The sequence below is a fragment of the Embiotoca jacksoni genome, unplaced genomic scaffold (assembly GCF_022577435.1).
Source record: "Embiotoca jacksoni isolate LCO1_2020_lvr unplaced genomic scaffold, fEmbJac1.0.p SCAF_10, whole genome shotgun sequence".
Lineage (NCBI taxonomy): Eukaryota > Metazoa > Chordata > Actinopteri > Embiotocidae > Embiotoca > Embiotoca jacksoni.
The window spans coordinates 17,013,834-17,031,665 of record NW_027185230.1 but is presented as its reverse complement, the minus strand read 5'-3'; the positions used below and the strand labels follow the sequence as shown (position 1 = coordinate 17,031,665).

General features: G+C 41.0%; 1 protein-coding gene across 2 annotated transcripts in view; it reads right to left on the bottom strand.

Moving 5' to 3' along the window:
- dym (dymeclin) overlaps window positions 1-17,832 on the bottom strand; it is a 49,658-nt gene that overhangs the window by 30,619 nt on the left and 1,207 nt on the right. For both annotated transcript variants that reach the window (XM_069170748.1, XM_069170757.1), the window contains exons 2-12: window positions 17,597-17,803; window positions 16,193-16,245; window positions 15,848-15,941; window positions 14,323-14,459; window positions 13,546-13,618; window positions 11,209-11,334; window positions 9,750-9,889; window positions 1,845-2,030; window positions 1,527-1,705; window positions 256-381; window positions 34-147 (exon numbers count right to left, since the gene is read on the bottom strand). In XM_069170748.1, the coding sequence (XP_069026849.1) occupies window positions 34-147; window positions 256-381; window positions 1,527-1,705; window positions 1,845-2,030; window positions 9,750-9,889; window positions 11,209-11,334; window positions 13,546-13,618; window positions 14,323-14,459; window positions 15,848-15,941; window positions 16,193-16,245; window positions 17,597-17,736 (1,368 nt within the window). In that variant the 5' untranslated portion in view covers window positions 17,737-17,803. The remainder of the gene's footprint in view (window positions 1-33; window positions 148-255; window positions 382-1,526; window positions 1,706-1,844; window positions 2,031-9,749; window positions 9,890-11,208; window positions 11,335-13,545; window positions 13,619-14,322; window positions 14,460-15,847; window positions 15,942-16,192; window positions 16,246-17,596; window positions 17,804-17,832) is intronic.

Sequence of the window (17,832 nt, the reverse complement as noted above, 5' to 3'; positions counted from 1 at the left end):
TCTTTTGAAAGCTTTAATGTGTGTTGATCTTACCCTCGTCCGGGTCATGTTGAACTGGATGGTGCGGATGACCACCAGGATGAGCAAACTGCCGAGAGAGATCTCCGTCAGTGACCTCTCCGAGTACCACGTGACGTTCTTCAATATCTGTTAGAGAGAGCGAAGGGGACCAAAGTGAAGGATACTGGTTGAAAACATCAGTGATGATTGACTACTGTCCCAGCAAAGTGTGTGGTCACATGGATGTCCACCTACCACTTCATGAATGGAGCGATTGAAGGCGTCGTCCTCTGTGAGGATGAGGAGAATGATGAGGGCCATGTAGACATGGTGAGAATTTCTTTCCTCTACATGGTAAAGGATCTCGAGGATGGGCAACACCTGAGAGAACACAGTGGGAGAGCAAGTGGAGATTTTAAACTACTACCTTTTATGATTGGACAGATGCTGGGAAATATAACAATCGGTTGCGTAATTTTCATGATTACCCACATTTCCCTTAAACCCAGTAACTTTCGGTTTTGCTGTTTTTTCCTGGTCAACCAGCATGTGATTTGTTTGTTGGCTGAACAGCCTTGGTGTCTGTAAATGAGGAGCTATTTTTTGTTGAAAAAGCAAGTTTTGTTCAGAAAGGCTTACTCTGTGCCTTTAGTAGAACTTCTATTAAGTACCTTTAAGGCAAGCTCCTGCAAATAACATGGAGATTGGTTGGATATGCATTAATTATTGCAAATGAAAAGGTATTGTTTTTATCTATTTAGGGAAAGTTGTGAAAGTAAAAGTGATCAGCTAATGACAACTTTGTCCAAAAGTGTTACTTCTCAGGAGGTAAAAGCAGTTAGTAGTTTGTAGTACACTCAGCTGTTGTGCAGTGGGATTTCATTGTTCAGCAGAAAAAGTGGTTAGACTAATTAGACCTCCAACTAAATAAGCTTAATCTAGTTCTGTTAATGATGCTACTTTATTGAGGCTATGAATAGGGAGTAACACAGAAAGGTCACGGCGAGAATTTAATAGAGCTGCAGTTTCCAAAATGCAGATTTTTTTGGAAATTGTCATACATTTATAGTGGTTTTGTGTTGCAATTATTTTTAGCTGCTGTTCCTACTTCCATGATTTATCCAAAAAGACCAGATGCGTGAAAAAGCCTCATTTATAATTTTCTATCTTTCACCTTTGTGATTCCATCTGACATGCCGAGCTAAAGAGTGATTTTCATTTTCTAAATGCCTCCCTACATTCATTCCGCTATAAGGAGTAACTGGCCCCGTTCCACACCAGCTGCCACTGCATACATATTTCCTGTTTCCTGCGCCATGGCATTGGTCCGAGATGAAAACATTTCATGACCGTACCCAAGTGTGTATGGAAGAACCGCATAACGTGTTTTATTAAACATTACCCAGACACATTCGGAGTGATTTTGAACAGTGCTTCCTGCCTCCACCGTGCTGAAAAGGTCTGATTCGGACAGAAATAATGAAATAAGGATAAAGTCAGAGTCCCTTCACTCCCCTTCTACCCACCAGATTGTCCATGTCGGTTCTTGACAGCATGTATGTCCTCATGTTGGCATTCTGGTGAAGCAGGGTGTACAGTAGCAGTGTGGCTTGGTCAGAGCGTTGCTGCTCACACAGAGCTGTGTACAGACTGTTGAAATTGATCTGGAAAGTGTGAGGTTGCTCCACAGGCAGTGATGATGTGTCTACATGAGCAAGGGTAAATATTATCAGGATTATTATTACGCCGCTTCAATGCCCTCTGGTACATGCAAGACATAAACAACCGTTTCAAATATGTGCAGTGGAATAAAATAAACAATATGTCTACTGTGCATACATCACCTTGTGTGTTTCGGAAACAAGTAATAGCCTGGCGGTAGGGGTTGGGCCAGTCAGGCCCATCTGTTAGATTGGCTAGTACCAGCAGTAACAGAAGGCTTTGATTGGACAAAGGTAAAGGGTTGTGCTCCTGGTCTATCCTAGCTTTACTGCCAGCTCCACCCAATGTGAAGACACTCCACAGGCCGCCTGCAGAGAGACAGACACAAGCAGTGCAGAGATAAAAATATATACATAAACACACCCAAAACTAGTCTGGTGCTTTCTTCCATCCCATTAATTTCCTTTAAATCTGCAATAACGAATGAGTTGTGAACAGAACATACACCATCTGTGGTGCCAAAAAGTATTTAGATTTACAGTTTGATTTCCACAAGATTCATGAGGGTACTTCAATATTGTTAAACAAACTGGTATTTGATCCATATAAACACACATTTAGCTCAAATTTAAACAAAAACAACAACAACAAAAAAAAAAATCAAAATTTAAAAAAAAAACAATCAGATTGAGAAAGAAAGCACGGACATGTACTCCTATAAATGCTAGCCAAAAGGTATTTGGGCAAGTTCTAATTGTCAACTTTGGATAACATGTCCATTGTTAATGTAGTGAACTATATCTGTGGTTTCTCAACAAAAGGGCCATCTGTGTAACCTTTAGGGTAACTGAATTTACAATATACATCCAATCTAAATAACCTTGGAACTGGTTAATCAAAAGCAACTGAAAAAATTACAAAGAAAAGTGAAGTGAGCTCAGAAAATGTCAAGCATCTTTTGATTGCACAAAGAAGAGCACTCTATTCGTCAGATCAACAAATAACTCAATTTTCCAGCCTCTACAGTCGGGTATATTTTCATAAAGATGAAAAAATATGGAGTCTTTGAAACTGAGAACAAAAGATGCAGAAGAAAACCCAGAAAGGCAAGCGTAAGACAGGCCCGATAATTGTGAGTAAAATCAAGAAAAACAGGCGAGGGATGGCAGTGAAGATTGCGTCAAAGATCATCTGCAATTACCAGACACGCCATTTGTAGTAGGATCAATGAACTGTGAGAACAACGGAAAAGAGATATGGTGGAAACCATTTATAAACACACAACTAGGATTCAATTTATAAAAGGACAAGCAAAAGAACAACTTTTGCCATTTTCAGACGAGTCTAAATTCAACCTAAAAGAATGAGGTTGCAATTCTTCCTCTGCTGGTCTTCATACATAATTTCTACCATCAGACTGCAGTAAAGGCAAGAAAAGTCTTGGGGCTGCCAGCCGCCTGCTGAAAGAATATTTTTCCCAGGAGAAAATCCAAACCTGAGAATCGCCTTCCCAGAACCCTGACCTAAATCCCAAAGAGCCCCCATTGGTATGCCGTAGAGGAACAAATGTACGCTTGTCGATATTCTATGTGGATGAACCCAAAGCTTTGCCGGTTGAAACATGAAGAACACTTTCGTCACAGCTGTCCCAGAAACTGGATGATTCATGCCAAGATGCTGTGAAGGATTGCAAACTAAATACTAAAGTACTCTTAACTATGATCTTCAGTGAAGCCACTGTTGGCTGTCTAAAGACTTTTTATGTTCATTTTAAACTACTGTATATCCTTTATCCATTAAAACCAATATTTTTGTGGAAGACTTTTTCTTTACAACTGTGCTTGTGCTGCCTTTTTAAAATAAATGTTTGATTGGTATTGAAATACATTTTGGTATTGTCACTTCGTTATTTATTATTTGAACTCGTCAAACAGTTTCATATTTACACATTCAGCCGTTACAAAGCAACATTATCATTTAAAATCATGTTTCTCTCCACGAGACAATAGACTGCATAGTATAAGCTGACTGAGTTATTGGTTTGCCCATTTTATCGGCCGATACTGACCTATCACAGATCAGTGTATAACTTACTTACGTATACCTAAACAGTTTCTAGTTGAAACCAATAATGATGCTGCGAGTTGTGAGCATGAACCAAAACAGTACATATGTGAGTTGGACTTGGATATGTGAGTTAGCAATTAGCTAAAACTGACTATAAAGCTCTGTAAGGACACAAGGAGCTGTTATGAGAGACTCCTTTCACAGTGTCTTTTGACCCACCGTCATTGTAAAATATCAATTACAGCCACTTGTCTATCTTAAGTACCCCTCTCCACGTAGGACTTCAGCACAGTGAGAAGTTTCAAGACTGGATGGAGAACTGCAGCTCGCTGTAATTCGAGTAGGATTCAGTGAAGAAGAGCAATTAGGCTGTGGATGTCAACCTTTTCATAGAACGTACTAAAGTATTCTCACAGTTCTTCAGCCTTAAAACTGATTTATATTTCACTGGGAAATGAATTGTGAAAGAGTATGTGCAGTCAGACTGATGTAATCAAGGCCTAAGTGGGCACAATAGAGTCACGCACAATGGTTTGCAGCACCTGAAATTTGAAACAACATAGACGGCGCCACAGAACAAAGAGAAAGTGGAACTACAGGCCAACTGGAGTGGGGTTAGTTTTTTTTGTTGGGAGATCAGAGAGAGCTGAGAGAATTTCTTACAGAGCCACTGAAGTGCTGGCGCTTTCAGGCATCACGAGAAGCACGAGAAACATGAACACTAAGGTACACAGATGACAGTCTGTGGCTCCTGCACGTCTAGCCAGACAGAATGCACGAAGCGAGCTCTGGTGAGAGGCAGTGTGAGTGTCGCTGCTGCAGCTCCACACTGACCACGCTACTGAACACCAGGGGAAGCCAAGTAGATCTGTTGCCATCTAGAGGTCAAGTTTGGAAGAGCAGGATAAATCTCTGGCTGCATTTACACATTCTCGCCTTGATGTAGGAGTCATGACAACAAATCATCGTGATCGCTCAGACAGTACGACATCTGTTTTTTTGGTTACTGAACCAAAAAAGAAAAGTGTACAATGAGACATTAGTTTAAACCATTAAAGGGGTGATATGCCTCGTGTATATAGGCATCCTACTGCATACAAAATTTTACTCAGGGAGAAAATGACAGGTGAGATCCAAGTGGCACTGATGGGAATAAAAAGGAGACAGAACAAAGTCTGATGAAGATCATGTGAGATAGAAACTTGTAAGTTTTAAACAATTATAAACAGTGAAGTAAAAGCTTTTCAAACAGTTTCTCCTTGCTCTCCCTGAGTGTTTATATGTTGGTGTGCCTCTAAATTCACTAATGGCCAGTAGAGAGCTACTCCAACATTTGTGTATAACATTTATTCAATTCCACTGATGAGGGGAAGAAATTTGTTTATATCTGTTGTAAAAGGACATCAACAAAGTGCTTTCACAACAACAAGAAATCCCCAGGAGAGAAATGACATAATTTGCACTGGTCAGTCTGTCTCCCTCCACACTCACACTCTCTCTCACACACACACACACTCTCACACACACACACACACACACACACACACACACACACACACACACACACGATAATCGTCTTTGTTTCTACTGGCCAGACAGAGTAGTGAGCGTGAGAGAAAACAAGATCTAGCGAGGGAGGGCCAAGTTGTGACGGAGCCCCGTTCATCTCATCACTGGCACCACAGCGACTGGCCCAGCAGTGTCAGGGAGCCTGGTCTGGCAGACACATTTCCTACACACACACACACACACACACACACACACACACACACACACACAGAGCTTTATTTTACCTTGGTGGGTGCTGTTTGTTATCCGTCTGGCTCGGTTCCCTCTGCCTGTCTGCCTACCCACCACATAAACCCAATAATGCTACACTGCTTAGGCTGCTCCAGCCCTGGCCAGCTGCCCGGTGGAAAAAGAGGAGGAGGAGGACACGAAGAGGAGGAAAGGGAAAGGGAAAGTGAGGAAAAGAGAAGGTCACGCACTGGCAGAGAGGCTGGTACTGAAATCAGGATCAGGACTTGGGGCATTGAAGGCATCCTACTGTGAGACACGCCACACGTCTGTGCCCCGTTTCTAAAACATACAGTTCATCTTCTCTTCTCTGAAAACCCTTCACAATCTACAAATCTTTAAAAGTCGAACGTGTATGCACAGTAGATGTCTATAATAATCCATTCAATGTGCCCACGAACAGACAAAACAGACAGCTAAGCTTTGGCTGCAGGACAGAAGGCCGTAATGTCCAAATTGTTGTCTTGCATAATATCCATCACAAACATCACTGATGGCACAGAGTCAATTTCTATATTCAAATCAAATATATCAGGCAGTTTAAATCTACATCTGCCAGCTGACATCTATTGCACACAGTTACAGCGGAGAACATGAAGTGTGCTTCAGTGCAGACAGAGACGTGGACGGCTGGTGAACAGAGACAGACACAATGTGCTACTTACTTATTTACTTGCATAACAGAGAATGAAATACGACATCAGGGCTCGGGGCCAAAGCTTTGGCCGAGCACGCAGATACAAGTACACGCACGCACGCACGCACGCACGCACACACACACACACACACATACGTATGCCAAAGTCATGATGATTATTCAAAAAAATGCATGTGGGGGGGAAACATGCTGTACAGACAATAAATAAACACACTCTTCTGATAATCCCCCACAAATAGAAAAATAAGCTCAAAGCCCTTTTAGCCAAATACTTTCTAACATAAACATATACAACATATGAGAACATTCCACCGACTTTTCTTCGTCACATTATTATAATCATAATAAAAAGCTATCACTAAAACAAACCCTCCAACACTAATACCGAAGTCGTGACAGCAGTTCCCAGTACGAACCACAAATATACCGTTTTTCCTGGTAAGTGTGCTTGACTAATAATGAGCAACGACACACGCATGTAGACATAACACGGTGTCTGTGTTGGTGGAGTTCTCACTAACTGATTGGTGTGTGTGTGTGTGTGTGTGTGTGTGTGTGTGTGTGTGCGTGCGTGTGTGTGTGTGCGATTAAGACATTTTTGTTAGATGTCATTTTGGATTGCAGCGCCGGTCAGATGACTCACCACTTCGGTCCAGACTGAAAAGTCCGCTGGATAATCGTGACAGTGACAGTTTTGGCTTCCAGTGAAATATTGCAACAATCTTTTGATGGGTTGCCTTGAAAGTTGGTGCAGACGTGCACACAAGTGTCACAACTTTGGCAATCCCCTAACGTTTCATATACACAACCTCCATCAACATTGTGCTACATCAAAAATTCAAAATTTGAATTTGTACAATACTTATACCGACAGTACCTTCGGTTGTACCTTTTTTTTTTGTGCTAAGTAGCAAATGTCAGGCTGCTAAAATTATAAGGTTTATATTATTATAAGGACACTTATTGGTATTTGTGATGACGTATGTAATGTATGGAAAGAAGAGGAGAGGAGAGGAGAGGAGAGGAGAGGAGAGGAGAGGAGAGGAGAGGAGAGGAGAGGAGAGGAGAGGAGTTGCCAGTCTGGGTGATAATCCCCCTGCAGACACTTGCTCAGACGCAGACAGCAGAATGTGTGACAGGAAGACAGGAAGAGACATCCGTCCCCCCAGACATTAAAATGGGAAAGGAAATCAAGAACTACTTTGCTTTGCCAACGACCAGTGTTTGGTTCTGGGAAATATCCGGCTCATCCATGAAACAAAATGTGTTGCCGCGAGTGATTTCATTTGCAACTAAGACGAGGAAGAGTATGTTCTCATTTTCCACAGATTGTGATAAACAATGGTTCCCATTGATCTCTCTGCAGCCTTAAAATAAACCAGTACAGTCTTGATATTTGCTAATGTTGTTAAATCTCTCAATGTGAACATCAACTCTGGATTAAATTCTCATCAAGTTACATTATGATTTTTACTGTTTTACCACAGACTGCTCTGCACTGCATTACCTCCCAACAATAATATAACTTTAAAATGTTAATTCAAACTTCACATCCAATGACATGGATTACACAAGTCAAGAGTCTATTCATTTATTATAAGCTGCATATAAACAAAGTTGGTGGTGTGCCAGTGTCTTATTGTTGCATTTATATAAATATGTGAGACTCATAAAAGATAGAAAAGGAGAAAAATGAAAAGTCCAGTCACACAGAACGTGTGCTACTACCAGGTGTGAATAGGGCCTTTGTGTTAAACATTGATTGGTGATGCCCTGACATTTCTTCCACAGTAGCACGAGAATAAAGTTGGCTTTTGTGGTTTTAAGTTACCCGTTTCAACAATCATTAGATGGATTGCTGTGATAGACATTCATGATCCCAACAGGATGAATTATAATACCTTTCATGATTCCTTGAGCATCATCATCAAAGTTCAAACTGAAATGTGTCTAAGATCAAATGACTGTAAATTTATAGCACTGACATCGGCCCGAGGTGTATTTTTCTGTCCTTAAATTAAACTGATTGAACCTGAACGCTATAATTCAGCTCTCGGCATTCTTATGCTGCAGAACAGCCTAACAAGGCTCAAGACTCTTAGCTTTGTTTAATCTCTACTGCCAAGCTTGATGGGTTACTTTCTACGATTTAAAAAAATATATAGAAACCAAGGACAAGATGCAATTGTTTTCACAGGCTGAGCAGTCCTAACCATGACCTCATCTATAGGTATAAAATGTATGTACCAAACTAGCTGAATGTTTGCTAATGCTGCGAAGTTCAAGGAATGAATTCTGATATTTACTGTTGGAATAGAACAACACCCATTTATTGTGTGTTCTGTTAATTGCAAACGCCTGTACACATACGGGACGGAGACAGAGAAAGAAAACAAGTGTTGTTTCTGAGCTCTGAGCATAAGAGAGCTTGTGTCTTTGTTGGTCTGCGCGTGTGTGTATAAGGGAGGCGGCAGCAGACAGACAGGCTCTAGGGGATTACAGAACAGGACAAGGCACCATAACTCATCGAGCCGATCACTGGCCACAGACAGACAGGCTGGGCTGAATGGTGATGGCTCACTGATAGGAATCTGCCACCAACAACCGACAAAGAGCATTTATCCATGAGGGAAACCAAGCCCTATTCTCACACTCAAACAAACCTGCATTCAAAACACACACACACACACACACACACACACACACACACACACACACACACACACACACACACACACACACACACACACATTACCAGTCTGATACGCACAACATACTCATGTTCATTTTTGACTCATCACAATTCGCATGGCTCCAACTTTGCCTTCTCAGATTAATTATATTTCTTCCGATCTCTGGCTACAGAGAGAAAAAGGAGAAGAACCAGCAATTTCAATTCTTTTTACACCGTGACTCTTATTTCTGTAAGTTAACCATCACTTCTAGTTTGATCATTTAAATCAAGCAGTTCAATTTTGATGCGAGGGAGGTAGCAGCATCACTAGAAAAGTGTAAAATGGGTGAGCAACACGAGTGGGTGTGATGACACAGAAACGCAAGCAGCCGGTAAACAGTCATAAAGTTTTCTTGAGAAATACTTAAAAACATTTTTATGTCTGCGGAGGCCCTGAAAAGTGACCTCAACCAAACAATCCGAGAAAGAAAAGTCACTCTTCAGATGAAATGCTCAACAATCATGTCTGTACGAAGGCCAAGAAATGGAGGCTAAGGATCTTAAGTAGACACTGCTTCATTTTAGCGGTCCCAAAGGTGAGTGCATCTAAAATGCCCATTATGGAGAATGAAGTACAAAATAAGAAACTGATCAAAGTTGAACCAGAATGTAACCTTGCAAAATTTCTACAGGAGTTTAGAAATATTCACTTCACTTCAACATAAAAACCAAAAGTAATACCGCAAATGAAAACTGGGGATTGTAACTTTGGTTTGGTGAGTAAAATTTGATCGAAACCAATACAAATATTTGCCCCCGAAAAAAGACGTTCCTTTTGCATGTTTATTGTTCTTTCCATTTGTTTTTGTGTGTGGATGTGTGTACTCGTACTTGCCACCCCGGACGCCAGACCATACAGCAAGCCACCCTCAGCTTTCGGCTCAAAAATGTGGGTAGCGGGAGGAGGACACTTCTCCTGCCTGATGAAGTTGTAGAGCAGCGTCTTCACCAGTCGGCTGGTTAAACACAAACTGCAGAAAAAAAAGAGAGTCAGACGGGTTTAAAGGACCGAGCTAGAAACCTTTACTGTTAACAGGAATGATAAAGATCTAAGAAATGAGTTTATATTTATTCCTAAACGCACTTGAAAAACCACAGGGAATATGAGTTTGATTTTATTTTATTATCGGATTTGTCTTGCATCACAAAGAGAGCAGAGTTTTATACACGTAAGATGCTGCAATAAACTGTTACATTCAGTGCTCTCAAGCCGACATCTTTATACCTAAACACACGTCTGGAACCACGACTGTGCTGAATGAAATCTAAGAAGAGAAGCCTGTAGCTGTAATCTTAGTTTTATTCTTTGAAATCAGGTCAGTGCTGAACCAACAGGTTTTCATCAAGATAGGATTTAAGACTACAACCACTGTGTTCCTCAACCTTAGCTGGAAGTATAATATGTGAAGCCTTTCACATTTCTAAAATAACACTAAACACTAAAAAATAAGCTGCAAAAGCACTGACTTTGTCTTGTGAACTTTAAAATGTCTAAAAGTGTTTCTAACCTGCTCAACAGAAGCATGAATTTCTTTTAAATATGAGCAGAATCTAAATGAATCCACTCCATTACTCCTGCTAACTCAGCCTTGTTATCTGCCAATGAAGTGCTCTGTCACATCAGCTGTAACTGGTTGTATATTAAATATCACAGTATTTGCTTTGCTTTTTGACAGACCAGATGATTGTAAATGGCCTTCCCAGCTGTTTTGCTGACATCAGCTACTTTCTTAAGCCTTTCTTCATTAATCCAAAGTGCTCCTGTTTGGCTCTTATGCTACGGGAGCTCAAAAAGATAATTACCTCCATCCTCTGTTCACCCATCCAAACTGCGACTACTAGACTTACGCAAAACACATTCAGTGCCTCAGCGTGTCTCTAAATTTAATATTTAAGGAAAATAGGGTACAAGTCATTTTTTGGAAAGTATCAGCACTTTGTATTTTTGGGGAAATTTAGGGTTATTATTATCCTAAACTTGCTAATTTGTTTTCGCTCACAATCACAGACAGGCTAGATTTCATTTTTTTCCTTTAGTACCAACTGAATGGAACAAGAACACGCTGTTTGGAACATGATGAGATTGTCTGAAAACACACAGAGAGGCCAACTATATCAGAGTGTCAGATTGGACTGGAGAAGGTCCAAGATGATCTGGGATTGCGTTCAAAAAAAAAAGTGGTCGACAGATTGGTCGACCCGCTTCCTGAGGCGAGCGAGAGGGTTTTTACTTTAATCTCAGCTATTTATGGTGGAAAATAAATGAGGTTTTTTATTTTTTATTTCTCACCAGCGTCCCTTCATGATGTGTTGGTAGATTAATCCATCTCGGAGGATTTCTTTGTGGAAGAGCTGATAGGAGAAGAAGACCAGCAGCATGGACACTGCTTCAAACAGGATGCTGTAGGTGATGTCACTACAGGAAAAGATAGTTACAAGAAAAGTTCATGGAAAATTTTTTATCTTTTCCTATAACATAAAAACACAACTAATTAAGGACACATGTTTGACAGAAATGGAATCAAATATTCACAATTATGTTTTAAGTAGTGTGCAATCAACTGAAACTAAGAATCGTCGTGTTTTTGTTACCTTAGAATGAGCACTTCATTGAGCCATGTTTTTCTACAGTAGCCCAAAAGGGACAAACCAAACTCCGACTCCAGAGAGGGCCTTTTGTGTTGTATGTGCCCACCATAGATTCTCTTACACAGTTTGAAGGGCATGGTGAAATGAAGGGTGTTAACTTGGACTTCAACCTCGCCATTAGATACCACTCAATCCTAAACACTGCTCCTTTAAGACATAAAAAATGATTTGCTTAGAATAATAATTGATTTCCTACGGAATGAAAAATTCAGATTCTAAAGATACGCATACACAAGTGTGCAGACAAAGTGTTTTCCTCACATTATCCCCCTTTACTTCAATGAATATTTTCATATTCGCTTAAAGTGTTGATTTGTTTTTCTCGCTACGCCATAAATTATTTGTTCTAAAAAATGTGTGAAAACATTAAAAGAAATGTCCATCTCAATTTCCCCAAGCCCAAGTTGATGCTTTGATATTGCTCGTTTTATCTGACCAACAGTTTAAAACCTTATTATGTACAGTGGCCTCTCCATTACCGGAAAAATGGTTTCATTTCTACACAAAAATAACCATCAACAGTGTTTTTCTTGTCAAACAAAGCCACATGAGGTGCAGGAGTCTGTTTGGGATTTGGGGAAGCCATATTAAAAGAATGGTAATATTCAATTCCTAACCAGGAGCACGTACAGAGGAAATGGGCCAACAGCCACAAAGTGTTGAAGGGAAGAAAAACAGGGAGAGTCTTTAAGCTTGGAACAATGAGTAATGTTGGAGGGCTGAATGCATTTATACAAGAGCCAGGGTTTGATGTCCAGAGACTACAGAAGAAAAGGAAAGAGAGAGGAACTGGGAGGGAGAGAGAAAGAGAGAGAAGGTAGACTGATAGACAGGCGGAGGAGGGTGTCGAGAATGACGCACAACAGACGAGAAGAGGAGGATGATCTGTCAACGTATTAGACACCAACCGTCATGTTTCTGTGAACTCGTTTTGGCTCGAGAGAAGATTTCCTGCTCAGAAATGGCCTTCTATGTATGTATTCCATTGATAAGTAAACACATCGCAAATATTCATTCACCATTAGGATTGCGTTACCGTGTACGCCACCCAGTGGGAATTAAGGATGATTAGCCTTGACTCCGGCCACCTATTGTTCCCAGCTTCAGTCTTTACTGTGATTAAAGTCTGGAGACTCTGTTCACATGAAGGTTTGCTTTCAGCCACTCTGAAGGGTGTGGACAGCCTGAGAGCAAATGTAGTTCCAGCGGTGGGAGGGCTGTATGTTGTTTATAGATGGATGAGTTTTGGCGCACAGCATTAGCCGTGTGGTGGTCGATGACAATTGGCTAAAGGCTGTTCCAGTAGTTTAAAAATCAACCCGAGATCTACGCCGATGAAAATAAAAACAACTGCAGTTCGGCCGCGTTATCTTTTCACAAAGTGAAATATGCTCGGCTAAAGTAGGATAGCATCAACATTGTGTTCCCTTCTCTTCCCCTAAAAAACAAAACAAATCAACACTTTCTCTCTTTGTTTACTTTCTTCAGCTACTTCCCTTCCCAGTTCATCATGCTGCCAGCTCACAGTTTCGGCATGTTGTTTTGGCAGGTTGCATAATGGACTTCATCTTCTTCTGGTTACTGAATCAAGAAGCGAATAAGCAAGCGCAGCACGCAAAACAGATCGACACGTAGAAACTTTTCACAAACTGTTTCTCATTAACTGCTCGATGACTAACATCGCAGGCACTAAAACATCAGTGAAAACAAACTGTAAGATAGACTTGAGAAACGGAGCAAAAGGGATATTTTCATATTTCAAACATGCGATCCTGAACGATCACCTGTCTCATTACTAATTCAACGTCTTGGGACAGAAAGGCCAGCGTGGGCAAGATAATATTGCACAAACGTCTCAGTATCACTCTTGCATGACTGACCTTTTCAGTGTATGCATGGCACAGCAGGGGGGGGGGTGTTCATTCAACTTTCCCCTCACACACACATTCATACAGGCACAAACATGGGAGATACTTACAGCAGCGGCACTTCAACAATCAGGTGAACCAGGTTGGACAGCAGCTCCTCGAGGAGGTCCTCGTTCCCTGTTTCTACACAAGGGGTTGAGGGAGTTATTGTACGAGACATATATGGCAGCTTCCTGTTGATCATACTCTTTCCATCTCCCACTACACCTCTAACCTTCCCTCCCTATCTGAATGCTCATTGTACAGAGGAAAAACACATGCATTAAATACTTGATCATATAAATATGAAAACACGGTGGGAAACCAGTAGTAACAACATGGCCTTGAATTGTTTATTATTAAACCATATTTTTTCAGAACTTCCCAGCAATTAAGAACAATAATTCCTGAAGATTTTAATTAATTAAATTAACGTGACCTGGATCCAGATGAGCAGCAGAAAATAAATGGACGGATAAACCCATCTAAAGTTATGAATTAATTTAAGTCAATTTCTTTTTAGTTACAAAAGGAAGTTTTAAACCTTTGTTATTATGCAACATAATAAGCCTTATAATAATAATAATAATAATAATCACAGGGAGCAACATACTTTTAAGATTCCTCAGCATGGTGTGGATTTTTGTGTGACGTACACTAAAATGTAAAAATGCACAACATTTTCTGAAGGCACCTTCCCTGTTGTTTTAGACAGAAGAGCTGCGAGTCAACAACAACTCATAATGACTGAATCCTTTGAAGATGACTTCTTCATTCAGTTGGTGGCCCCATTTTCAATCTCCCAGTGACAGCCTTCCCTCTCCAAATCAATCTGTGACGGAGCTCACCTCCGCAGAAGCCTGGTGCCCTCTCCTGGTAGGAGAACTGTAGGTGCAGCTCTTCTTCGCTCATCTCCCTGATGAACACCTTGAGCAGGCAGCGAATCATGAACAGGGAGTTGTGGGCCTGCCAGATAAACAGCTGACTGCGGAGAACCAAAATGTAAAGACAATCTCATTCCAGGTCAAACACAGACAGAAAGATGTGAAGGATGTGAAGGGGCACATGCTGTGCGGCATTTACAAGCTGGCGACCTGCCATTTGTTTAGGAAAGCTTGGACGACCATGTATGGTCTTCAGTAATATGCTGTTCCAAGTATTCATTGTTGCTCAGTATACTGTGGTACAAAGTGGCAGGGATTAAAACCTTGATGTATTTTCCTGAAAACTAGACTACAACTGCTCCAATGTCCCATTTACAATTAGAATGACATTACACTACATGACATCTGGATACGGGAAAAACAGATGTTACTGTCAGGTGTGAAATGCATAAAGGTCAGCCCGGGGTCAGGCTCGCTATGTGATGAAGATAAAAATGCAGTCCGAACATTGTGAACATATTCTTAAGAAAAAAATAAATCAAAATCTTTCTAACAACTTGAAAGGTCACCTAACTCTGCCTCTTTCTGCTAACTTAAGTAAGATCCTTTCTTGAGCAAAGAAAAATGAACAGGAAGCTCGACAGCAGCTTCGCGTCCCTTCACTTGGGACGCAGCATGTTCGTAAACAAGTCAGCCCGAGAGTGCGAGTCTGCACCCAGAGCTCAAACCTTCAGGGAGAGGAGCGAAGGATAATCACTTTATCACATTGTAATCATTATGTTCCACTGGAACAAGCACAACCAGTTACCAATTACGGTCAAATTCGCATTGTGTCCTGCCTGTGTTTCTCAAAGTATCACAATATTTTCCAGTTTGACAGGTGGCTTTCATTTGACTACATTGTGATGATGCAAAAACATAACAAAAATACACACGTTCAGGTCAGATCATATTTTTTTCCCATTGCAAAAACTCTGCTTTTTTTGAAAGGAAGCAGCAGCTTCCTTCGAAATGAAGGAAAAACGTTGGTGAGAAAGAAATGAAGAAAATAAATGACTGGAATCATCCAGCGTAAGCCACGATGTTTCAACACAAGGGCGTCTAATTAGTCCCACAAATTGTCTGTCTGCACGCCAATTATGTCACACTGAAGATTTTTGGGACCAAACCTGTCATGAAATGTGAGATGGGAGTAGAGGGGGAGCAATAACTGCGGCCGCTATGAATGAAGAGTTCCCAGCCGAAGCCTTCGGTGACTTGGGCCGGGTCAATCTCTGCGGAAATGGAGCTCGGCTGTCAGTGCAGCATATTTCCATGCGTGCTGGTGGTTATACCGCAGCAGTTTTCTCATGGGAAAAGTGCAACCACTTCAGTGTTTCTCTCTCCTAAAAAAAAAAAAAAAGTGGTATTCCCTGTCTGTGATCAGACAATAAGTGTCGTGCAGCGGGTCCATCATCACAGAAAAGTTATCTCAGGGTCTCATACTCACTCTTGACATTCTGTCGAGATTTTCAGCTCTTTGGTTCTTCCCAGGAAGATTCTCACGAGAGCGCTAAAGTTTCCCGTTCTGGGATTGTTTTCAACTTGGGAAGAAAAAGAAATGGAGGAGAGAAATTTATCATCGGCGGATTTCAACATAAAGAGAAACCTTTAAAAAAAAAAAAAGAAAAAAAAAAAAAAGGAACATTTGGGAATGCGTACAACAAGAGGAATTTAACAGTGAAAATAAAAATCCAGAGAAATACTGTAGATATTCTCTGGGACATCCTAACTAAAGTATTGCTCAGCGAAAAAATATGAACACATGAAGCTTTACGTATCATAGCCGACATACTGAGGGTCTTGGCCAGTGGAATGACAGCTTCTTCCAGTAACTTTGAGTCTCCACTGTTAAAAAAGAAATAAACAATAGTTAGAGAGGAGAACACTTTAAGGCAGGGGTGTCAAACTCATTTTAGTTAAGGGGCCACATACTGCCCACTTTGATCTGAAGTGGGCCAGACCAGTAAAATCATAGCATAATAACGCATACATAACGACAATATTTCTCTTTGTTTAAATCATTGGTGAAGGTTTTTGGATGATAAACCCTGTTTTAAGGTCTTTCTACAATAAACTAGAAACATAAAGACCAAAAACTCAGACATCAGCCCACTGTTTATCTGCCCCGGCTCTCCTCTGCAGATTCCCTCGCTTTGTGATGCGTTTGACGTCAAACACGTCACAAAGCGAGCAGCGAGCGCGGCTGCCTGTGGCACCGAGCGCTTCTTCCTCCGGAGCAGACGTCACATTTACGCTGTTTTTGAAGCAATTACTGGATCGACTAAAACAAAAATAACAAAACGTTTGTACTCATAAACCTCCATATTCTCGTAGAAACGCAATTTATGTCTTTCTGTAATTTTCACACTTAGCAAAGTCATCCGGCGGGCCGAGCTGGACCCCCTGGCGGGCCGGATCCGGCCTGCGGGCCGTATGTTTGACACCACTGCTTTAAGGATATACAAGCTAAATGTTAACGTTTAACAGGTGAATCCTCAGCCAAGCAGGACCTTAACCCTGTTGAATTATTACTCAGGTGAGCTCTGCAAACATCCTGGTTACAATGTTGGATCCTGGGTGTGAATCATAAAAGACTCTCTTTACTGGAAAGGTCTGTGTGTGTAATGCTAGTTTGTATAGCGTACAATAACAGATGCTTGACAACACAAAATCTTGGATAATGGTCGTTAGTCACAAATAGTTTATCCACTATACACCAGTTATACAACCTTAATGAGGCCTCTGCTGTCAACAATTCAGGAAAGTTTACTTATGTCACGATGAATTTTACCTCTAGCTCCTTTTCTTTCCTGACTGGCTTCTTGCTTTGAATCTGTTGTGCGTGTAAATAATTAATTTAAAGCTCAAACGTTTCATTATCAGCTATGTGAAAGTAAGAGAGTGTGAAAGTTCTTCACTTTGGAAATAAAGTCTTTAATACGAGGTGCAGTTGTACGGTTTAATCCTGGGCTTTGTGCTCATGGCCTATTCTGAGATACTGTATTAATTAATGTATTATCCAGGTGATAAATCAATTCATTGAAATAAATAGAACAACATGAATTGAAAGCTCTGCTAATTGCTCTTCAGCTGAACCCTAAATCCACAGACAGGAGGATGGCGAACAGTAGGGCACAAAACTGAAACATTTCTGTTATATAATCCATCACACTTTTGATTATGCGTGTTTGTTTACCTGCAGGTGGGACTGATGAAGGTGAAGGAGATGAGCTGGTTCCAGAAAGGATCATTTTCTGAGATGGACTCTGTTCCCACTAGCGCCTTGAGGCTGGGGTTATCGGACAGGTCGCTGACCTGGCTGGTGTTGGCTCCCATCTTTACCGGCTCCGCTCAGCCAGACTCGCCACTCTTCACTGCTTTTTCAACAGGCATATGCCAAATCCTAGAGTAAAAAGAAAACGCATCAATCTT